The sequence below is a fragment of the Coregonus lavaretus genome (genome assembly GCF_964263955.1).
Source record: "Coregonus lavaretus genome assembly, chromosome: 6".
In the NCBI taxonomy this organism is placed as follows: Eukaryota; Metazoa; Chordata; class Actinopteri; order Salmoniformes; family Salmonidae; genus Coregonus; species Coregonus lavaretus.
The window spans coordinates 47,027,722-47,052,553 of NC_139993.1; the positions used below are offsets into that span (position 1 = coordinate 47,027,722).

Genomic DNA, 24,832 nt, shown 5'->3' on the forward strand with positions numbered 1-24,832 from the left:
AGCCTAAAGGTAGGGGCAGTTCCCCTTGCTGCTCCCTAAGCAAGCATCATGGTCTTGTAGTGAATGCGAGGTTTGACTGGCAGCCAGTGGAGTGTACGGAGGAACAGGGTGACATGGGAGAACTTGGGAAGGTTGAACACCAGATGGCTGTGCTGTTCTGGATAATTTGCAGGGGTTTGATGGCACAAGAGGGGAGCCCAGTCAACAGAGCGTTGCAGTAGTCCAGACGGGATTAGACGAGTGCCTGGATTAGGACCTGCACCTCATCCTGTGCGAGGAAAGGTTGTACTCTACGGATGTAATAAAACGACTTCATAAATAGGTTGAACCAATTGACCTGCCACTAAACCTGCTAAACTCTCCACTTTAACAGAAACGCTGCTAACCTCTCCACGTAACCAATAAAACACAACTGCTCGTAAACTAAATACTCATATTATGTGGGTTTATGGCTCTCTATGGCTCCAGTGAGATGTCCTGTTGGAGGATAGACAGACAGACAGATTGGAAGACGTGCACTAACATACACATGCATTCAATAGATATCCATTTCCAGACAGGACTGCCCAATTGTCTTCCAGTGAGTCTTATGTCCGGTCTTCTAGCCAAGTAAGTGTGTGTGTCTGTGTGTGTGTTTTGTGTCAGGGTCTAGGCCTGTGTCTGTGTATATATGCCAAGGTATTTCTTGGTGGTGCAGAACTATGCCCAGGGCCTGTTTGTCCATTCCAGAGGAAATTACACAGAGTTCCTGAAGCAGAGAAGGATGGGCTGTTCTATCTTATAATATTCTGTTTTTGTATGAGTGTGTCTGTGTGTCTCGTTACTCTCTTCACCAACAAACACATTTGTATCGACACATTTGCAGCCTTTCTTTTAAAATGGTGTATTATTTTACCAAACAATAGACATTACCGGAACTCTGACCTAATCACAGACAGACAGACACCCACAGAAACAGGTTCACAGACACGCATGCATGCATGTGCACTATAACATGCACACCAGTTCCCCACAGGACCAGAGTAAGACATGTAGATGTTGTGTGTTCTCCATTCAAACAGCAGAGGGTCCTATAGCTCTGCTATCTCGAGTACAGACAAGACACAGGAGACAGAGGCATCTATAGTCAATGAGTGGAACTGCATACAATTTCCTGAAACCCATAAAACGGAACTACCAGATCCTGCAGAACTACAGCTCAGAGTTCCGACTAACGGACGGATGAGAGTTTTGGTGTTATATATTTACTCCACAGTAGTTTGTGCAGAAGTGGAAAACAAGCTCCTCTACTGCTGCAAAACATTTCCTCCGGTATGCTATTGTTAAACAGAGTGCTGTCCTTGATTGAGGACAAATATTCATTCATGAACACTTACACACACTCCCAGGGAAGCACCTCTATACTCGTTAACCACAGATCCACGGTCATCAGCGGCTCTGAGTGCTGTGGTATTGAGAATGCACTGTTACAAGAGTGTGTGTGCAATTACATGCTCTGAGATGTCCTCAAGGTTATAGTGAGATGCTGTTCTTTGAACTCATCCTGAAATGGTGGGTTGTAATAAATAGTCTGAACATTTTCAGCTTTACTTCCTGGCACAGTGCGGGTCAGAGGTCAAATAAACCTCAACAGAACCCAGTAAAGATGCCCACTCACAACAAATAACTGAACACAAAACAGTTACAAACTTGCCACAATTAGTATCCAGGCTCCAAAGTAGTTGTACAGGTATTAGATCTGCATGAATTAAAAAATGTTTTTTTACATTGCCCTCACCATTCTGAGCCATGTCACACAGGCCTTGTCTGGGCTATTCTGAACATCTATTTAAAGGCTGGATATACATAAGAAAATACCCAAGGTATTATACAAACACACACACATACAGAATAGCCAAGATGGGAAAGTATTGTCACCTCAGGGTAAATTTGACAGAGACAGGAAAAGAGGGGTCTGCGCACGTACACGCACGCACATATATTTATTTTATAAAACTAGTTACATTTACAAGTTTAGTAAAGTAGATATTGGTTTCAATAAAATAAGGTAAGAACTATAACAAAGACAACATTAATTGTAATAAACTGTACAATTGAGAGGCAAGAACAATCTAGAAAAAGCAAATTAATCTGATATAAACCTTTCCTTACAAAAATGGAAAGGTGTTGCATTTGATAAAACCACATGATGTAGACTGGCTTCGTCCAATAAGACACAATTGACAGAAAAAGAAAGAAAACATTTGCTCATTCAATTGTCCCAAATTAGAGTTGCCATTTCCTGCAATAGAGGAAGTGGGCAGATTGCTTCTCAGGAAGTGGGTGTGGCCCTGTGGCTAGGTTCCACTGACCTTCCATTTTCTGTGTGAACATGATAGCATTCCAAATGCTCGCTAAAAACAGTGGTCTTAACAAACATGAATTTGCACAGATGAAAAAGAGCGCGTAGTGGCGGTCTCCGAAAGAGGTGCCAGTTAAATATAGGTACAATCATCCCGACGCCTCTGTTGGAAGGCGTGGTAATGACCAGTAGGAGACGGATGTACAGAACACACTTTATTGCACTCACTTAACACACACACACCAACGTAGCAAGGTAGGACTAGTAGAAGTGGTTTGCACTAACACTAGCGTGTGTTGGGAAAGTCTAGGTCTGCAGTAGAAAGGTCCTTGGGTTGTGGCCCAGCTGTTGGTGTGCAGGGTAGAGGTTTGAGAGAGCTCCTCATGCTGCCACTGCTGCTGAAGACTAAGAGAAAGAGGCAGGAATTGGGGATCTGTGACCCCAAATAACTGCCTGTGATTAGCTGACCCCACGGTGTGATAAAGCAACCCGGCCTAGCAACAGAGGTGTGAAGTGCCAGATTATGACCAGCGGGTTTAGGCTCCAGCGGGGGTGGGGCGCTTACTTGGTGCAGTTAGAAGTCACACAGAATTAGAAGTCCCAAAGTTGTGTCTCTGTGTCCCAGGGCCTGAGAGAGGGTTTTCTACAGCATACAACCTTTAACAATCCCATTGAATATATTACATTTATCTCTTATGAAAATACTTCGACAGAATAAACAATTAAATGTATAAGGCACTATTACATGTGATGTGATTGTTCCTGATGGTCACCCGAGGGTCCTTCTGTGTGCTGCCTAAGGGGAGGGTAAACTGTACAAAACCAGGCTCAAGGAGAGGGGTATATTTTGTGGGCATTGAGGGGAACAGTGCTAGTGATGATGGTGGTGACCATTAGGGAATAAAAACAGGGGGTGCACTGTAGCGCACCTCAACACTGAACTTGCCTGCTGTTTTGGGCGGCAGCGGCTTCTTCTGAATGCTTCTCTTCATGATCATCTCCTCATTAGCATAAATGGGGGCGTCAGTGTCATCTGAGTGGTAGCCTGACTGGTACCCACTCGTCTGATTGGACGACTCAGAGGCCAGGGACTCCTTACTCTTACATCGCCGGATGTGGCTGGGGGAGGACGTGAGGAATTTATAACTAAATAAACAAATATAGTAACAAACAAATATACCAATGCCATGAGAGTCTTGATTATCACACAACACCATTAGGGTTGGGGGTTATAGTCCTGTGAACTCACCTGAAGTTGGGCGTGCGGTGAGGCTGATGGTCCAGCCTCTTCATCTCCTCTGGTGATAGGCCCATACCGCTGTCCGTCTGACCCTCCTGTAGGAAACACCCACAGGGACTCTGTTCATTGGCTGTTGATATGTGAGGGGGAGGGACACTGTGTGTGACCATGGAGACACTCACCATGATGATGCTATGCTCCACAGGGATGTCGTCAAAGGTCTTCACACTGAGTGGTTGATTACACCTGTCACTCTGCTGGGAGAGCCTATAAGGAGCAGTGAGGGGAGGGTCAACAGCTCGGCCCCACAAGTTAATCTAACAACTAACAAGTGTTCATACAAATTGTGCAAAGGTAGTCCATTAAATGAGGGTTTCATTTGTGACACATCAATGTGATGCATGCTTGCTGACCCGAGGGTGATCAGGGGTGCGTTGTCGTAGTGTATCTGGGGGTCGGGGGTTTCCTCTCTGATGATCCTGGTGAAGGGGTTCCTGGGTTCAGGGCTGAGTGAGTTCCCCTCCACCTCCACTGCTGTCAGAGGGATGTAGTCCTTCCCATCCTGAAGATAAACACACTCCAATTACACTCTCAGACCTCACTCTCTCATCTCATACACACACAATAAGATGAAGACACGCCCATACCTCTTATACCCAAAACATTTTTCAAACACATGTATACATGTACACACAATCACAGTCACCTGATGAGCGCTGGCCTGTAGGAGGTTTCCCAGATGTTCTACGAGTTCGGTGAAATTTGGTCTGTCTGTGGGTTTGTCCAGCCAGCAGTCCAACATGGTTTGATATCTAAGAGAGCAAATCACTACATTTAAGCAAAAAGGCCCAAGGGTATATTTGCCATATACCACAAACCCCTGAGGTGCCTTATTGCTATAATAAACTGTTTACTAGGGGTGGGCAAGGCTATTCAAATATTCTAATATCCGAACTGACATTAGTATTTGAATACTTGCGATAGTATACATTTTTTAGAAGAAAAAATCATAGGCCTATTTTAACAATGAAAATGCTTTGTCTAAATTAAATTAAATTATCTATGTGACATTGTTACACACAAGGACATACCATGACATTTGAAATTCTTAATTTAATAAAACAACAAACATTTGAATGTAGTTTTTATGACCTATGGTGCACCCCATTAAAATACATACTGTAGACTATACGGGTTTCACGCGTTTGTTGTTATTGTTGGCTAATCAACATGGCACTACAGTCAGAGGCTCCATGTGTAGCAAGGAGACGTGGGAGATCTCTAATCAATGCAAAATGGATAAAAATTACGTATTTAAATTAGCTAATTGAGAAGGAGTAGGCTACAATGAGCAACCATCAGCAATGCTGTTGTTTAATCTGAACGGATTAAACAATGAAACTGAATGGATGGGAAACGCAGCAAAATAGCCTCAATTAGCCTAGGTAGCTAGCTAGCTGGCTAACATACCTGGCTATCTTAGCTAGCTTCTTTACATCAATTTGATGCAGTAAAGACAAGCATTACAAGATGGGATGTCTAACTATCGCAAGGCTGTATGGGTGATCTCTCTCTCTCTCTCCCCCTCTCTCCCTCCCGTGTCAAACACACCGACCCCTGCCCATCTCCCGCACTGCTGCAAGCAAACTGAGCTGCACCTCTCTCCCAAGTGGCGCAGGCTGCGCAGCAAGCCAGTTCCCAAACGTATTTTTTTACACGTATTTCGACTATCTGGATATCCAAAAACATTTCATTATATTATTCAAATAGGGAAATTATTTCAAATGCCCATCCCTATTGGTTACCAACATACATAAAACAATAAACAATTATTTGTGTGTCATACCTGTGGTATATTGTCAGATATACACAAGGCTAAAATGCGGTTTCAGCCAATCAGCATCCAGGACCAAAACTACTGGGTTTATAATGCACTATAATACACTAGGTCCACATCGAGTTATCTATAGCCTCATGCAACAATGTTAATGTACATAGTTGTCACGCCCTGACTCTTAGGACTTGTATTTGTTGAGTCAGGGTGTGTATTTTCTGTGTTGTGTTTGCGCGCCGAGGTCCAGACCAGTGTGAGGTATGTTATTTGTCTACCTTGGACGTCACGTTCGTTTGTTGTTTTGGTTGATGCAAGGCTGTATTATTCGTGAAGGCTGCAAGGCTGTATTTATTCGTGAAATAAATATGAATGCATATCACGCTGCGCCTTGGTCCTTCTCGTTCGTAAACGATCGTGACAGAAGATCCCACCAAAATAGGACCAAGCAGCGTGTTCAGGAGCAAACGCCGGGAATTAAACAGGAGGTTACGTTAGTAGATGTCCTCCTCGGTTGGGGGAGAATCACGGAGGAGGAGGCCGTCCATTACCGGAGGGCGATGAATGAGGATGCCCAGGTAGGAGAGGAGAAACGCACCATGCCAGTGGTGCGCGTCGCCAGCCCGGTCCGGCCTGTTCCTGTCCCTCGCACCAAGCCAGTGGTGCGTGTGTCCAGTCCGGCACGGCCCATTCCTGCTCCCCGCACCAAGCCAGTGGTGTGTGTGTCCAGTCCGGCACGGCCCGTGCCTGTTCCACTCCGGAGCCAGAGCAATCCGCTCCACCGGGGTCTAGTCCAGCTCCGGTCAGCGGCTCCACTCCGGAGCCAGAGCAATCCGCTCCACCGGTGCCTGATCCAGCTCCAGTCAGCGGTTCCAGTCCAGACGTCAGCCCCTCTCCAGGTTCGGGGTCTCCCACACCAGGGTCTAGACAGGTCTTGGTACGTCGTGGGAGGAAGGAGAGGGGAAGCTGCGCGCCGAGGTCCAGACCAGACCAGGGGCGCAATAGGGAGGTGGAGAGTAAGTGGTGGTCACGCCCGGAGCCGGATCCGCCTCCGAGGCGGAGTGCCCACCCGGCCCCTACCCTGTTATGTTTATGTGGCGCGGTCGGAGTCCGCACCTTTGGGGGGGGGGGGGGGGGGTAGTGTCACGCCCTGACTCTTAGGACTTGTATTTGTTGAGTCAGGGTGTGTATTTTCTGTGTTGTGTTTGCTATGTTGATGTTCTATGTTTAAGATCTAGAATGTGTAGATCTATGTTGGCCTATGTGGTTCCCAATCAGAGGCAGCTGTTGCTCGTTGTCTCTGATTGGGGACCATACTTAGGCAGCCTTTTGGCACCTGTTAGTTGTGGGATCTTGTTCCGTGTGAGGTATGTTATTTGTCTACCTTGAACGTCACGTTCGTTTGTTGTTTTGGTTGTGCGTTTATTCGTGAAATAAATATGAATGCATATCACGCTGCGCCTTGGTCCTTCTCGTTTGTAAACGATCGTGACAGTAGGATTCTGTATGTAATAACTTGTACTATGTTCTCATTAGCCCACTCACATCTCAGTGGTGGCGTAGTCTGGCTCTCTCATTCTGGTCCCTTCCTTCAGCCTCCTGCAGAAGGCCTCATCAATACCAACACCAGGGTAGGGCGATGCCCCTGTGGTAGAGAGAACAACCGTTACATTATCAGTTACAGTTAGGGTTAATCAAATCAAAGTTTGTCACGTGCACAGGACACAACAGCGGTACTGTTGGTAACCTGGCTCACCTAGAGAGAAGATCTCCCAGAGTAGGACCCCAAAGGACCACACGTCACTCTGTGTGGTATAGACCCGGTCAAAGATGGTCTCAGGAGCCATCCATTTCAGAGGGAGCCGCGCCTGTAGAGAGAATCACAATTTATAGCACAGTTTATAAGACGTCATAACCACTTTTAGTGTCTGAGGTTACGTTGTGTTCTTAGTAACTTACATCTCCCTTGCGGACGTAGTCGGGATCTTTGTAGACGTCTCTGGCCAGACCAAAGTCACAGATCTTTACAATGTTGTTCTCTGAGAGCAGGATGTTCCTAGCTGCCAGGTCCCGATGGATGCACTTGCGAGAGGATAGGAACTCCATGCCCTTGGCCACCTGGAAACTGTAGCTGATCAGGTCCTCCACGGTCAGGTGCTCCTCCCACTCACAATACTCTGCATGGGGTTAAATTGATCATTTAGTAAAAGCATACATATCATAACAAATACAGTGGTGAGTTTACATCATCACATCATACAGTATACATTGTGATCAGCGCAGTGGTGGATATGGGTGATATGTACAGTATTTGCATGTGGTGAGTATGGAGGTTTAGAGCTGCAGTACCATCCTCCTCCTCTATGTGGCTGACAGCGCTCTCCTCTCCCAGTCTGGAGCAGACTGCTGTCCCAGTGCAGATATCCAGGTGGGTGCTGGTCCCCAAACCCAGGTCCCCCTCAGTCACGTCCTCCCCCATCCGCTCCAACTGATTAGACCGCGGCCTCCTCCTCTGTTACCATGGAGAAATTGCATATCAAAGGATCAAGGACCAAAAATCCAATTGAAAAACTGGGCTGGAAAACTCCTGGCCCTAACAATACAACATAAAATGGAAGCTGGCAGTTCAGCGGATCAGGCAGACAATGTGAGAGTGTCGTGGAGAACAGTTGTGTAATGGTCTGGGACCAGTGTAACCATATCAGAGGCTGGCGGGGCTTTACAGGCTATTGTAGCTGGGGCACGGCACATTTACCTTGAAGGGGCTGTACTCTCCACGCTTGCTTTTTAAGTAGCTGGAAAGGTTGCCGTTTTTACAGTACTCCACAATCACCATCAATGGACCTGAGGGGAGAGGGAGGGACGAAGGGAGATGGAGGGAGAAAATGTTAAACATCAGAGGAAGATCATCACTTTATTGGAGCACTGTAGAATGTTTGTGTGGAAAGCGAAGAAGTGAGAAAGAGAGAGAGGACATGGAAACAGAGGCCCTCTTCTCCAATTGCCGGAACATGGCCTCCTCTCTGGGGTTGAGGAGATATACAATTAGGACAGACAGAGCATGCTTGTTAAACTCCGCCTCTCACCGCTAACAAAGTAGATACTTCCTGATGAACACAATGTGCAGAACACAAGTGGACGAGGAGGAGGAAGGGGGGCCAAGAAAGGTAGAACCAGAATTGGCCAGAGAGAAAAAGAAATAAAAAAGAAAGGTGGAGGATATTGGCATGGGGAAAGTGAAATATTAAATATGTGAAATATGAAATGTGTTAGTGTGTGTTCATAATGTGATGACTCACTCCCTGGTTTGGTGCAGGCCCCCAGCAGGTTGACCACATTGAGATGGTGGCCGATGTGGATGAGGATCTTCAGCTCTGACATCAGCGCACGGTACTCACTGGAGGTGGCTCCCTCTGTGTTGGACAGAGATAACACTCAATCAGCTCATTCAGTGTGTGTGTGTGTGTGTGTGTGTGTGTGTGTGTTGCTTGCATGTGTGTAGGGGATGAGAAGGAGTTGCACTCACCTTTCAGCATCTTGACTGCCACTGTGGTGCAGGTACTGGCCTTCTCTATGCCAAAGGCAGCTGCCTCTACTACCTGTCCAAAAGCTCCTTGCCCCAATTGGTCCCCTTTAAACACACCATGTATCATTTCAGACAGTGGATATAAAACTTAAGTCTCACTTAATGTGTGTATAACATCTCTTTCTCACAGAACCTTGACCTATAAGGATCTGAAAGTCTCACCTAGCTTCAGCCTGTCACAAGGGAACTCCCACTTGTTGGCATCGTATGTGAGCCTCTCACAGTGCTCGTCCATGGGCATGTCCTCAGAGTCCAGGATGATGGACAGGTAACCTGTCTTCATATCCCCATTATTTGGCTAGAGAGAGAGAGAAGGGAGTGAGAGAGAGAAAACAGACATGAATATTCACAATAATGACCAACCGTGCTCTTCCACCCATGGCAGTCCCCCTCATGTGTTTCACTATTGGAGTTTTTTGTCATGTGTCATGTGTTAGTCTCCTCAGTCCCCTTTCAGTTTCTTCTCTGGCCCATCAGTGAGAGGCCATGCCAGGCCAGGCCAGTGACGGAGGGAGGGCTATGTGACTTCTGGCAGCAGAATGAGGCTCTGTTGTTCCCTAATACAAAGGAGTGTGGACACAGAGCTAGACCAGTCACTTCTCATCTGTCAGACCCAGCCCACTGTGTGTGTGTAGCATAGTGTGTGTGGGGTAGTGTGTGGCAGGATTGTGAAAACGAGTGAAAGGTTCTGGGGAAGAGGAGAAGGGTAGTCTTACTCTTTTCTTGCTGCGGATGACGAAGACGATGAGTAGCCAGAAGAACATGGCAATGACCACAGAGCCAATTGGAACAATCAGCTCCACATTAGTCTTATCCTCCGTTCCTATAATCAATACAATAACCAGAGTGAGATCAATGACAGTATATGAACTACAGTACACTGTACAAGGGTATTTATCTCTTCATTATTCAATCATTATGTAAGTACAGTGGGGAGAACAAGTATTTGATACACTGCCGATTTTGCAGGTTTTCCTACTTACAAAGCATATAGAGAGCTGTAATTTTCTATCATAGGTACACTTCAACTGTGAGAGACGGAATCTAAAACAAAAATCCAGAAAATCACATTGTATGATTTTTGAGTAATTAATTTGTATTTTATTGCATGACATAAGTATTTGATCACCTACCAACCAGTAAGAATTCCGGCTCTCACAGACCTGTTAAAAAGCCCTCCTGTTCTCCACTCATTACCTGTATTAACTGCACCTGTTTGAACTCGTTACCTGTATAAAAGACACCTGTCCACACACTCAATCAAACAGACTCCAACCTCTCCACAATGGCCAAGACCAGAGAGCTGTGTAAGGACATCAGGGATAAAATTGTAGACCTGCACAAGGCTGGGATGGGCTACAGGACAATAGGCAAGCAGCTTGGTGAGAAGGCAACAACTGTTGGCGCAATTATTAGAAAATGGAAGAAGTTCAAGATGACGGTCAATCACCCTCGGTCTGGGGCTCCATGCAAGATCTCACCTCGTGGGGCATCAATGATCATGAGGAAGGTGAGGGATCAGCCCAGAACTACACGGCAGGACCTGGTCAATGACCTGAAGAGAGCTGGGACCACAGTCTCAAAGAAAACCATTAGTAACACACTACGCCGTCATGGATTAAAATCCTGCAGCGCACGCAAGTTCCCCCTGCTCAAGCCAGTGCATGTCCAGGCCCATCTGAAGTTTGCCAATGACCATCTGGATGATCCAGAGGAGGAATGGGAGAAGGTCATGTGGTCTGATGAGACTCCACTCGCCGTGTTTGGAGGAAGAAGAAGGATGAGTACAACCCCAGGAACACCATCCCAACCGTGAAGCATGGAGGTGGAAACATCATTCTTTGGGGATGCTTTTCTGCAAAGGGGACAGGACGACTGCACCGTATTGAGGGGAGGATGGATGGGGCCATGTATCGCGAGATCTTGGCCAACAACCTCCTTCCCTCAGTAAGAGCATTGAAGATGGGTCGTGGCTGGGTCTTCCAGCATGACAACGACCCGAAACACACAGCCAGGGCAACTAAGGAGTGGCTCCGTAGGAAGCATCTCAAGGTCCTGGAGTGGCCTAGCCAGTCTCCAGACCTGAACCCAATAGAAAATCTTTGGAGGGAGCTGAAAGTCCGTATTGCCCAGCGACAGCCCCAAAACCTGAAGGATCTGGAGAAGGTATGGAGGAGTGGGCCAAAATCCCTGCTGCAGTGTGTGCAAACCTGGTCAAGACCTACAGGAAACGTATGATCTCTGTAATTGCAAACAAAGGTTTCTGGACCAAATATTAAGTTCTGCTTTTCTGATGTATCAAATACTTATGTCATGCAATAAAATGCAAATTAATTACTTAAAAATCATACAATGTGATTTTCTGGATTTTTGTTTTAGATTCCGTCTCTCACAGTTAATGTGTACCTATGATAAAAATTACAGACCTCTACATGCTTTGTAAGTAGGAAAACCTGCAAAATCGGCAGTGTATCAAATACTTGTTCTCCCCACTGTATGTCAGCCAGAACATATTTTTCTAAAACTATTTCATAACAGACAGCTTTCAGCATGTCAGTCAGATCTAATGTCAATGACTTGACAAAATTGTATTTCATTTACAATTTTCATAGTTCTGTGTTTTTTCTTTTGAAATAGATTGTCTCTGTCAGTTTGGAATTTTGAGTATTTGCCTAGTACCAAGCTAGGAGGAACACGGTTTCAGGAAACCTGTGTGTCTGTGTGCGTGTTTGTATTGGAGGAAGGCCACTGTTGGAATTCAGGCTGTGAGCAGACCTGCTATTCTATCTAGTCATAACAAATGTTCTGGGGTCAGCACCACTCTGACCAAAGTCAACCTAGGAAAAAACTGTCATTACACCAGAAATCTGTGACTACAAGCTGTAGAACTCTAATGATCTACCCCATCGTTAACATTGCCATCCGTACACCTTCTCTCTCTTTCCATCTCTATCCCATTTTCTCTCTATCTTGTTCTCCCAATATCCCTCTCTCGTCCTCCGCCCACGTATAAGATGAACTTCTCGTTAGTGAGCTGAGGCAGCCTCTGTCCTCTGTCCTGACTCGTTAGTGAGGCTCGCTGTCTGGCGCCTGAGAGACCCTGAGCTCTGACTGGGTGACGGGCAAGTGGCCACTGGCCTGTGGCGGGGCCCGGGTCACGTAGGCCCAGGCTGCTCACTCTCTGCACGTCTGTTTGTTTGTTGCTGTGTCTCAGTGTTCTAAAAGAACAGGGGGAGAGGGGAGCTGGAGCAGGGGGCCAGGGCTGGCCTCTCCCTTTGTCCTCGCTGGGCTTCTGATTGTTTTGTATTCTGAAACTCCCAGGAGGATGTGCTCTAACCGGGCCCGCTTCCTGCCCCGCGGAGGAATAGCTATTTATACACTTCATCTTTGATATAACAAAATGTCTTAAGTGGGAGGTGAATCAGGGAAACCTTGAGGCCAGCTATAAATAAATCAATAAATGAATGAATGGCCTAGCTATATAGGACATTTTGGGTAAGACTGAGTTTATGGGTAAGACATCATGTTAAAACTTAACATATTCATTGTGGTATGAATCCCTCTTTGGTTATGGCTGTGCCATCTTTTGGTTATGGTTACACCACCAGAGAACAGAACATACAGGCATTCTGTAATACTGCATCATGTCTGCAGGGTGATTAGTGGTGTTTCCTGTCCTGTGGTGCTGTGATTCAGTTTCCCGTAGTGCGGTCACTGACCTTCAGTGATTAGGTAGGCCTGAGATGCGTCGCAGCCACGGCTGTTACAGGCAGTACAAGTATACAGACCACTGTCCTCCTTCTTCACACGCTGGATGGTCAGGGTACGGTTCAATCGGCTCAGAATCACACCTGTGGCAAAAAGAGACCATGGCATTAATACCAGTATCGTACTTTACGTAACACAAAGTAGAAGTGGTATTATTAACCATTGGGTCATGCCCTTACCTGAGCCCTCCACCACTGTTTGGTTGTGTTTGGTCCACATCACGGTCGGGGTGGGTGTCCCGGTCACCTCACATATTAGCATGGTCGTCGCACTGACGTTCACTCTCTGGTCTGTCAAATTGTTCAGGATCCTCGCAGCCTCGAGAGCTACAAAAACAAGGAGAAAAGACTCTAAAGATTCTCCCAAACACTAGACTAGATCTGGAAAGATGCGGTGCCCATGAGAGAACCTTGGTTAAGGGCCTGTTAGAGTGGTCCAAGTGATTGTGGAGGAGTTGACTGATAAATATGGTCCAGGTACAGACCTCTGAGGGTGAGGTGTCGGAGGAGACAGGTCCTCTCCCCAGTCTTGATGTTCTCCACCTGGCAGGCGTACACCCCCTCGTCCCCCCGAGACACGTTGGTCAGGGGCAGCTCCAGGGTGACGTTGGTGCCCTGCAGGCCAGACAGGACAGCCTGGGATAGGGGCCCCTGGGACAGGAACAGTGCCTGACAGGGCTGCACGGCTGGGACCTGCTCTGGGTCAGACACATTCCCCACACGGAACCAGGCTAGGTTTCCATAAAACAGCCTGTCTGCCTTACACCTCAGAACCACCTGGTCCTGCTCAATGGGCTGCTGGGACGGAGACACACTCAGCTCCAGACCACCTGTAGAGCCAACAATCATGCACACACGCACACACACACAATCATGAGGTGTTCTAATGCATGATCAGGCACGTGCACAGATAGAGGTCTAAGGGTGCCTGAGCACCTGCCCTTTTGCCCTCCTATTAGAAAAGTGCACTTTCAGATTGGATGCGTTTTTTTATAATTACATTTTTATTTCACTTTTAGTCTATGAATTGCCCTTCAAACTAGCTAATTTAGATTGTTTCAACAGCATAGCTAGCTAGCTTGATGAGTGTGATTTTGCAGGAAATAAAGGCCTATGCTAAAAGATATGTATGCAGAAATGTGGCTACAGGACAATTGGATAATTAGGGGGCGGGGGTTCACTTTGAGCACCTGCCCCTCCAAAGGTCTGTGCACGGCCTGTGCATGATGCACCAATGAACACAAACAAAAAGAACAGAAGAAACATAAAAAGAAGCTTACGTGTCACATGGAAAAGGATGTTTCGTGAATCTTGTCCTGCTTTGTTAGAAGTCAAGCATCTGTAGAGGGCGTGGACCTTGGCTTTCTGGATCTTTAGAGAACTCACAGTCTGCAGACAAACATGAGCTTTACTGTTATTTTACTGATTAATTGATATCATAAATGACTGCGATCACTTAGAGAGGAAGGAATGGTCTTGACCTTGTGTAAGTGATCTGTGTTAGTGCTAATTCGATCGATAGGATTCTCCTGCCCGGTGGTATTGCTGATGTCCCTCCATTTGGTACAGCCCTCCAGCTTGACCCCAGAGTTCACCACTCCTGACCTGCAGGACAAAACCAAGATCACTCAACTGACACACTGCTATAATCAGACAAAGAAGATCCATATAAGCACAGCACCGTACATACACAAACACAAATAAACATGCACACACAAATGTAAAAAGACAACTATGATCTTTATAAATATAATATGTAGGTCCCTGGTCTATGGGTTTATTGGTCCCTGTTCTCAGCTGGGAGATGGTTATTTCAGGAGAGGTTATGTCATTTATTTACAGACTGGAGTGGGTAGGACCGTCAACAAACACACCACTACAGTAGCGACCAGAACGCAAGCAAAGGAGCACGAGCAAAGAGTAGCATAGAAATAGACGGAGAGAGAGAGAGAGAGAGACAAAAAGAGAGAGAGAGAGAGAGAGAGAGAGAGAGAGAGAGAGAGAGAGAGAGAGAGAGAGAGAGAGAGAGAGAGAGAGAGAGACAAAGAGAGAGAGAGAGAGAGAGAGAGAGAGAGAGAGAGAGAGAGAGAGAGAGAGAGAGAGAGAGAGAGAGAGAGAGAGAGAGAGAGAGAGAGAGAGAGAGAGAGAGAGAGAGAGAGAGAGAGAGAGAGAGAGAGAGAGAGTGGTAGAGTGGTAGAGTGGAGAGGGAACATGTAAATGTCAAACGGGGAGCTAGAGATGATTGGAGTGATGGAGCGGTGGTAGTGAAGGATTGAGGGAAGACGAGGAGGTAGAGATGGGGTTTCACAGGAAGAAGCCTTTAGACAGAGTATTGCAATGGGAACAACAGGAAACCCTGACCATGACTGAGGAAGTGCTTGGATGTGCAGGCTGAAGATAAGGCCTTACTGATGGTATGTGCAGTGGACTGGACCATACACTCCAACCACTCTATCAACAATCCTCACATTACTGCATACCTGAGGGGCCCATTCACTAATCACAACCCATTCTAAAGCCCCAGCTTTACCCAATCACAATCTTCCTAAGAGACTCAATCATCAAAGTTCTCTTGAATACAAGGCTAAGCATAATCCATAGATAATACTGGGATCATATGGAAAACACATACAACATCATACAAACACACAAAGAAAAGCTTGGTCTTCATGTTTTTCTCAGTCTATGCACACAACTTACTGTGAGAAGTATGAAGCACATCCACTTATCTGATGCAGGTCAGAGGGCACACTCATTGACTCTGTTAATGCTTTCATCAACATCTAGAATGCTGTATTTCCTCCACAGAATCAACAACCTGTTGACAATGACCATCTGAGGAGCATCAGGGTGAGGTTACACACACGCGCACGAATCAGGGTGAGGTTACACACACGCGCACGAACATACACACACACACACAGTGAATGTGAGACTTACTGGAAGATGATTGGGCAGTCCTCTCTGGACATCCACTGCCATTGGATATGTGTGGGGGTGGGGATTCCACGGGCGGTGCACCTGAGGGTGGGGCTGCTGCCATACATGTGGACATCCATGTCCATGGCAACCCCCTTCTCAATGATATGGGGACGGACTGAGGAGACATGAACCAAGACTTGACAGGTGCAAACTCCACATGGCCCTGGGCTAAGCGCAGTATGAACAAGGCAATGGTCACATCACAATTTAAGTCTAAGACAGAGGTACAGTATAAAGGAGAAAGAGGGGGGGAAATTATAGGACAAAGGGGAGGGAAGAGAGAGAGGGGAGAGGAAGAGAAAACTGGAGAGAGTAGTGAGAGAGGAATGGTAGAGAGGAGGGGAGGAGGTACATACCATTGACCAAGACCTGGACAGAGCGACTCTTCTCTTCTTTTCTTATCTTATTGGTCAAGACCACGGTGTAATTCCCAGCATCGTTCTCAGTAATTTCAAGGATTGTGAGAGAGTCCCTGGCAGGTTTAAATCGATAGTCATCCTTACTGATAAGCTGGCCATTCTTGTACCTGCAGAATTAAGGACAGGTTACATTTAAATTACTTAGAATACAATACAAACTACTACAAGTATATATATAATTACTGTACATGATCAACATACCATCTGACTGTAGGTTCTGGGTAGGCGTCGAACTTGACTGGTATCTTAGTGGTCTGGCTAACGTTCACCCCCAGAACCTTAACCCACTTGTGGTCATCGAAAACAATAAAAGGCTTTTCTAATGACAACAAAAACAACACAAACGTCATCAGAACAATTCAATGTCACAAAATAACATAATGGATTATTGTGCCAAAAAAACAGACCAGGGGAAATATTCAATCTAAACCAACAAGAGGATATCCGCAAACTCTCTGCAAAACCTCCGGACTATGTACCTTGGACAACTGATGAGACTTAAATCACTAAGAACCTGGTGTACCTACCATAGACCATGAGAGATGTAGATGCACTTTTGACCATTTGTCCACTGGAGGCTGTGCATTTGTATTCTCCTGTGTAGTTGACAGTCACATTCTCCACTATTAGTTTATTGGAAAGCTCTAGATGGTTCCACAGCTTCTTCTTGTGTGACGTGGTGTAGGCCCGCACAGAGCCATTTACTGGGGCCTGCAAGAGGGGCAGAAGGGAGAGCGAGGGGATAAGAGCTCCATAAATCAACCTAAAGACTGGTATAGGGGAGAGTGGGTAAGTTGAGCAATTTTCTACATTCAGCATCACTCTGTCAAGGGAAATATAGTATTCTTTCTAACAAAGATATCTATATATATTTCAGGATGTTGTGTATCCCTGGAAATAGTATGAATTCATGTAAACATTACAGTTTTGAAAATATAGCTTGTCCGGGTATGGGGTAAATTAAGCCGCGAGACAGGGTAAGTTAAGCTGCCTACACATTTCACAATCACAATCGCTTTTTTGTCTTTTAATCATTTTTAACATATTTTAACACAGGGGTAACACCAAACAAACACTTTGTACTTTTTAAAACACTTTTAACATAGGCCAAGCCCTGTTGTTACCTCATATCCCAGCACTAATGCCTTGCATTACTTCTGGGAAGAAAACACCTCAATTTGCTCAACTTGCTATTGGCTCAACCATTGGCTCAACTTACCCCAAGGCAAACATTTAGACTATATTAGCCCACACAGCTACAAGGATGCACTTTCATGCTAGGTTTAGGACCTCATATTGAAGCTTATAGAGACCCCAACTGTTGTATAGAACAATCTTACAATTATCTACTTTGGTTTAGATACAAGCATCATGAAACCTCTAATACAATAAATGTATTTGTCTTGGTGAAAATCTTCTCTTTTTTTTTAAATCTAACTTGCTTACCACTTTTTCCATGTGGTTTCTTCCTTCACAGACTCCATGAAATGATGACCTCTTCCTAAATATTTGATCAAATGATTAATTTTGTGTTTGTTTCTGTCACGATCATCGAACACAGAGGACCAAGGCGCAGCGTGGAATGCGAACATACTTTTATTTTTAATGATCGCACGAAACAAAACAACAAACGATACGAAACGTGAAGTCCTTGGTTACAATACAAACCATACGGAACAAGATCCCACCCTCCAACAAACCCCCCATAGCGCCCCTGGTCCTCTGTGTTTGACGATCGTGACAGAAGAACCCACCATAACTGGACCAAGCAGCGTGTCCAGGAGCCAACGCCAGAGAGGGCTCTAAAGGACATCAACCTCGACTGGGTCAAGCCGCGGGAGGAGGAGAGAGGCTGGACTTGGGAGCAGAGGAGCGAGAGTCTGGCGAGAGCCATGGAGGCCTGGCCCACGGGGAGGAGAGACGGCCAGAAATTTTAGGGGGGGGCTCACGCTGTGGACGACGGGGCAGCAGGAGGCCGGGATAGAGTGGTTCAGCGGGTTGGCAAAGGAGGCCGCCAGGTTACGGGAGTCACTGGTCACCAGGGGGAAGGAGAATGTAGAGGCACGGCGAGAGGTACTGGGGTGTGTTGCCAGTCCGGTCCGGCCCGTTCCTGATCCCCGCATATGGCCAGTGGTGTGTGTCCCCAGTACGGTCCGGCTTGTTCCTGTCCCTCGCACCGAGCCTGTGATACGCGTCGCCAGCCCGGTCCGGCATGTTCCTGCCCCTCGCACCAAGCCTGTGGTGCGCATCGTCAGCCCGGTCCGGCCTGTTCCTGCTCCCCGCACCAAGCCTGTGGTGCGCGTCGTCAGCCCGGTCCGGCCTGTTCCTGCTCCCCGCACCAAGCCAGTGGTGCGCTTCGTCAGCCCGGTTCGGCCCGTCCCTGCTCCCCGCACCAAGCCAATGGTGCGCTTCGTCAGCCCGGTTCGGCCCGTCCCTGCTCCCCGCACCAAGCCAATGGTGCGCGTCGTCAGCCCGGTCCGGCCCGTCCCTGCTCCCCGCACCAAGCCTGTGGTGCGCGTCGTCAGTCCGGCACAGCCCGTGCCTGTTCCACCGGTGCCTGGTCCGGCACCGGTCAGCTGCTCCACTCCGGAACTAGAGCAATCCGCTCCACCAGTGTTCAGTCCAGCTCCGGCCAGCATGGCCAGATCGGACCAGGGGCGCTTTGGGGGGTTTGTTGGAGGGTGGGGGTCAAGCCCGGAGCCGGAACTGCCTCCGAGGAGGAATGCCCACCCGGCCCTCCCCTGTTCGGTTTATGTTTGGCGCGGTCGCAGTCCGCGCCTTTGGGGGGGGGTACTGTCACGCCCTGGCTCTGGGACTCTGTTATGTTGAGCCAGGGTGTGTGGTTTCTATGTGTTTTGTGTGCTAGGGTGTTTATCTAGTTCATTTGTTTCTATGTTGGCCGGTGTGGTTCTCAATCAGAGGCAACGTGAATCAGCTGTTGCTTGTTGTCTCTGATTGGGAACCATACTTAGGTAGCCTGTTTTGCCACAGTGTTTGTGGGATCTTGTTCCGTATGGTTTGTATTGTAACCAAGGACTTCACATTTCGTATCTTTTGTTGTTTTGTTTCGTGCGATCATTAAAAATAAAAGTATGTTCGCATTCCACGCTGCGCCTTGGTCCTCTGTGTTCGACGATCGTGACAGTTTCCTAAAAACAAGGGTGGCTCAACTTAACCCATTTGTCGCAACCTACCCCAGTCTCCCCTAAGTGTACATGAGAAGATGATACCATGAATTATATAAGGGCAGCCTTGAACTGAAGTTGTGTTTTTTTTTTAAAGTTCCTGAAAGCAGTGTGATGAGTAACATGTCTGTCAATAAAGCCTAAGTCAGTGATTTCATGTTAATTTAGTGATCACAGTCGGTCTATAAGGGTGGGCAATGCAGGATACTGACCAAGCTGAGAGGGTGTGTCCAGGTGAAGTCAATGGCAACGTTGAGCTCTGTGTTGGCAGTGCAGTTGAGCACCAGTCTCTCCCCCACAGACAGCCTCTCATGTGCCGGCGTCAGGGTGAGGTTATGGATCTTATATCCTGCGAAGAAGGGAGGGGAGACACAGCGGAGCAGTGAGCAGACTATTGTTCACCTGAGACTCACAAACACACACAGCGTACATGCATGCAGACAATACACTTAGATAAACACACACATGCATTAAGTTATGTAAACACAAATAAACACAAACTTACATTGACACTTTGAATGAGACCTTGGCAAGGTAAGTGATGCATAGAGGGGATCAAACAGGATTCATACACTAAACTAAAACCTAACCCACTTACCAACAACAGCAACAATGTAGAGAGGTGACTTGTAGGTCTCGTTGTGTATGTGTGTCTGACAGAAGACCACTCCAGCATAGCTGATCAGGTGACTGGGAACTGAGAAACCCTTCATGCTATCCCAAAAAATATCCTTCCCGTTCGGATAGAGTTCTTTCTTGGGAAACTTCTGATGAAAAGGTCACAAAAAAAATAAATAGATATATACAAAATTACAGATATCACAACTTCATCGATTTTACAAAATGGAGTAAAGCAGGTTCTATGTTGGTTGACTCTATGTAGTGGTGCTGACCGACCAACCCTCACATGGAAATTATGAGTGATGTTTTACCACTTGGTCAGCACTTGCTAGGTCAGAGGGTGTTGTGGTTTTTCCAACCCTCATTTTCAGTGAAATGTCCAATGAACCTTACAGGCCATATATGAGGTCCCAGAGATCAGATATTGACTGATCTGTCCAGGAGAAGAGGTGGGGACAACCCAGACAGGAAATGGAAACTCAGTTTATTGTTCCCCTGATCTGACATGGAAACAATGCAACAGACTCTATTCAGAATCCGCGATGACATTATCTGCCACTCACATAGCCTGCAGTCTAACAAAACATACCTGAGAGAGCAAGGCCTTTACCAACTGGCTTTGTTTGCTACATTATGCAGATAGACTAGAGGAAAGGTGGGTTGGAAGTGAAGAAGGCTTAGTTGTCAACTTTAGACAAAATAAGACACAATAGAATAACTTCAGGAAATTTCACTCCATTCTGAACAGAATCTATTGCATGTATCCCATACTGTAATACTGTTCTGTGTTTTAATGTCTTTTAAATATAACAAGTATGCCTTAAATGTCCCCCCAAAAGGACAATAAAGTCAGTGGATCTGTCCTTACGGTATGTATCGTGACGTTGAGATCTTCCACGGACCCTCGGCATGGGATGATGACCTGCACTCCCTCACTGATAAACACAACCTCATAGTCCTTGTCAGAGGGCACAAATGGCACTTTAAAGTCTGAAATAAAACACAAATACATAAAGATGTTTTAAGACATAATAAGAGCTAACAACATACAGTATGTAATTCATACTGTACATATAGAGTGCCTTCGGAAAGTATTCAGACCCCTTGACTTTTTCCACATTTTGTTACGTTACAGCCTTATTATAAAATGGATTCTTTTTTAAAATGTCCTCAGCAATCTACACACAATACCCCATAATGAAAACGCGAAAACAGGTTTTTAGAAATGTTTGCAAATGTATGATATATTAAAAACAGAAATACCTTATTTACATAAGTATTCAGACCTTTTGCTATGAGACTCGAAATTGAGCTCAGGTGCATCCTGTTTCCATTGATCATCCTTGAGATGTTTCTACAACTTGGAGTCCACCTGTGGTAAATCAAATTGACAGGACATGATTGGTAAGGCACACACGTGTCTATATAAGGTCCCACAGTTGACAGTGCATCTCAGAGCAAAAACCAAGCCATGAGGTCGAAGGAATTGTCCGTAGAGCTCCGAGACAGGATTGTGTCGAGGCACAGATCTGGGGAAGGGTACCAAAAAATGTCTGCAGCATTGAAGGTCCCCAAGAACACAGCGGCCTCCATCATTCTTAAATGGAAGAAGTTTGGAACCACCAAGACTCTTCCTAGAGCTGGCCGCCCTGCCAAACTGAGCAATCGGGGGAGAAGGGCCTTGGTCAGGGAGGTGACCAAGAACCATATGGTCACTCTGACAGAGCTCTAGAGCTCCTCTGTGGAGATGGGAGAACCTTCCAGAAGGACAACCATCTCTGCAGCACTCCACCAATCAGGCCTTTATGGTAGAGTGGCCAGACGGTAAAAGGCACATGACAGCCCGCTTGGAGTTTGCCAAAAGGCGCCTAAAGACTCTCAGACCATGGTAAACAAGATTATCTGGTCTGATGAAACCAAGATTAAAGTATTTGGCCTGAATGACAAGTGCCAAGTCTGGAAGAAACCTACGGTGAAGCATGGTGGTGGCAACATCATGCTGTGGGGATGTTTTTCAGCGGCAGGGACTGGGAGACTAGTCAGGATCGAGGGAAAGATGAACAGAGCAAAGTACAGAGAGATCCTTGATGAAAACCTGCTCCAGAGCGCTCAGGTTCACCTTCCAACAGGACAATGACCCTAAGCACACAGCCAAGAAAACGCAGGAGTGGCTTTGGGACAAGTCTCTGAATGTCCTTGAGTGGCCCAGCCAGAGCCCGGACTTGAACCTGATCGAACATCTCTGGAGAGACCTGAAAATAGCTGTGCAGCGACAATCACCATCCAACCTGACAGAGCTTGAGAGGATCTGCAGGATCTGCAGAGGAGAATGGGAGAAACTCCCCAAATACAGATGTGCCAAGCTTGTAGCGTCATTCCCAAGAAGACTCAATACTGTAATAGCTGCCAAAGGTGCTTCAACAAAGTACTGAGTAAAGGGTCTGAATACTTATGTAAATGTGATATTCCCATTGTAATAAATTAGCATACATTTCTAAAAACCTGTTTTTGCTTTGTCATTATGGGGTATTGTGTGTAGATTGATGATGGAAAAAAACAATTTAATCAATTTTAGAATAATGCTGTAACATAACAAAATGTGGAAAAGGTCTGAATATTTTCCGAAGGCACTGTAACAGATCAGGTAGGCCTGCCTGCAGCCAATTGTAATTAAGGAAGCTCTACTGTAAGCAGCTCTTGGGTCAGATAGGAAAGATCACCCATTGAGTCACTGTTCAGGGATTCGGTAAGCCTACTTGTTATTTCAGAGTGAGGTAATGATGATGCACACCTTGCACATGGACATAAACGGCCACAGAGGTTTTGCTATCCTTCACAGCCAGGTCTCTATAGGAGCACCGATACTCTCCAGTCTCATTGACAGTGGTCGAGGAAATGTGTAATGTGGTGCAGAAGAATCCTGACCCACTGCAGTCTACAGTGGAGAGACGACTGCCGGCACGGATGCGATTATAGGATGTGGTCCATTCCAGGTACTGACGGCCACTGTAGAACCAAAGAACGGAGTGACAATGATGATCGTTAGTAGGGGAACATTTGGATGGATGGATGACTTGTATGGAGACTCATTATGTGAGGTATCAGATGTAGTTGATATCATTTTTAAGACTATTTGAGTTATGTTCCTGGCAATATTTGCCAGGCTTCTGTGGGAGAGAGGCCCATCAGGTTCCAGTATGTCTTACCTGCAGGTGATGTCCAACGAGTCTGATGTGTTGATCCTGAGGACCTTGTCCTGGATGCTCAGTGTTGGGGGGTCAGGCATGAACCGGAGTTCTAACGCTGTAGGAATAGACGGGAAACAGCCAGTCAATCACCCTGATGATTGGCTTATCTCAACAGTTCAGTCAGCATTACCACACAGTGGAGATTAATATGTGACTGCTTACTGTCATGTCAAATCAACCTTAAATCATGTGTATAGAAATGTGTTGAGTGGGAGTGACGGCTGAACATGAAATCAGATGGTTAATGGTTCCAACTATGGTTATTGCTCTCCTATCAAATCCCAGAATCCATGTATAGTGTTGCACTCTGGTAGGGTGATGCCAGATTCCTCAAACATAATAGTTTATTCTCTGCAACTAGAATGTTGATAGCCAGAACACAAAATAATATGTCCATAAGTCAATTATAAAATACAGTTTATTGAATCATCCCAACAGTGGAAACCACAGACAGGAGAAATTTTTTGCACCCATGGCATGGACTCTATTAACTCTGGGGCTATTCTGCAGCAAATTGCGAAGTGGAGCTGTGTCAAAACAGGAAGCCGAGGCAGATGGGCTGGGTCAGGCTCAATAGGCCAGCTCTGTGTCACCTAAGGTGGGGTTCCTGTTCTAGAGGATACAGCCCTCCAGCCAGTGAGGGCCTGGACATGTATGCTACATGGTGAAATGTGGAATATTTAGCCCTTACTTAATTTGCTAAACTGCCTCAAGAGAAGTGATTTCCAATCAGAATGGATTATTAAACGGATTGAGGGCCAAGGGCCAGGGGGAATGAGAGCCACAACAGAATGTGGGGCCAAGAGGAATTGTACAAGAGAATCACAAGAGAACACATTGCAATGATCTAATGCATCACATTTTATACCTGGCATGTGCACTGGTGGATGTTACCAATTATTACACAACTTCTACTAATTGATGATCAATCATTCAACTATGTTCTATTATATTGTCTACTGCCCTAGTGAGATAGAACATTTGAGATTTTAGACTTTTATACCTAACAAAAAATCATTAAAATGATTTTAAGTCATTCTAATAAACATCTAAATACAGTTGTTAGTGTTAGTAAACTTATAATAAACCACAATTGAAACACATTGAGGTAGCCGTTAGATTTTTTCAGGACATATTAAACTGAATCAATTTGACCAATATTCTTTCTGTTTCATCTTACCAATCACACTGCTGACTCCCATAATAATGCCAACGAGATGTAAAGTCATGACGGAGAATGCCTTTGCCATCGTCCGAAAATAGATGGACTGTGAATGTAGATGGACTGTCCCCGCATGAACACGCAATACAAGTTCACTCCAGAAGTAATCAAAGGCTATCCGTTCATCACCTCTTGACGCACACCGACACTATTTCTATTCCACTGGACAATGTGACAAAATGACGAGCCAAAAACACACGGAACTTAATAAAATAGGTAAATCTCCTTCACAGCAGTGCACTGAGGTCACTACAGTCTGACAGTGAGTCGTGCACAACAGTTTGGCGCCTGAGTCAGTGGAGGAGGAAGGATGGAGCGCAGCTAGGAGCGAGCAGTGGAAATGCGCTGTAGCAGAGAGAGGAGGTAGACAACGCAAGGGAGGAGCGAGCG

The 24,832-nt window shown here is 46.1% G+C and overlaps 1 protein-coding gene across 1 annotated transcript; it reads right to left on the minus strand.

Moving 5' to 3' along the window:
* Positions 1-1,947: 1,947 nt before the first annotated feature.
* kdr (kinase insert domain receptor (a type III receptor tyrosine kinase)) lies at positions 1,948-24,481 on the minus strand. Its single transcript, XM_084164317.1, has 29 exons — positions 24,401-24,481; positions 23,179-23,275; positions 22,764-22,978; positions 20,841-20,962; positions 19,950-20,118; positions 19,564-19,700; positions 16,694-16,877; positions 16,368-16,485; positions 16,104-16,273; positions 15,706-15,862; positions 14,247-14,370; positions 14,046-14,154; positions 13,251-13,595; positions 12,946-13,092; positions 12,718-12,849; positions 9,715-9,821; positions 9,161-9,296; positions 8,939-9,043; positions 8,712-8,825; positions 8,168-8,256; positions 7,762-7,924; positions 7,372-7,589; positions 7,169-7,280; positions 6,958-7,057; positions 4,288-4,393; positions 3,995-4,143; positions 3,764-3,848; positions 3,591-3,676; positions 1,948-3,460 (listed from the first exon to the last, which is right to left on the minus strand). The coding sequence occupies exons 1-29, from the start codon at positions 24,468-24,470 to the stop codon at positions 3,235-3,237; spliced, it is 4,092 nt and encodes a 1,363-aa protein (XP_084020443.1). The 5' UTR covers positions 24,471-24,481; the 3' UTR covers positions 1,948-3,234.
* Between the last annotated feature and the right edge of the window lie 351 nt (positions 24,482-24,832).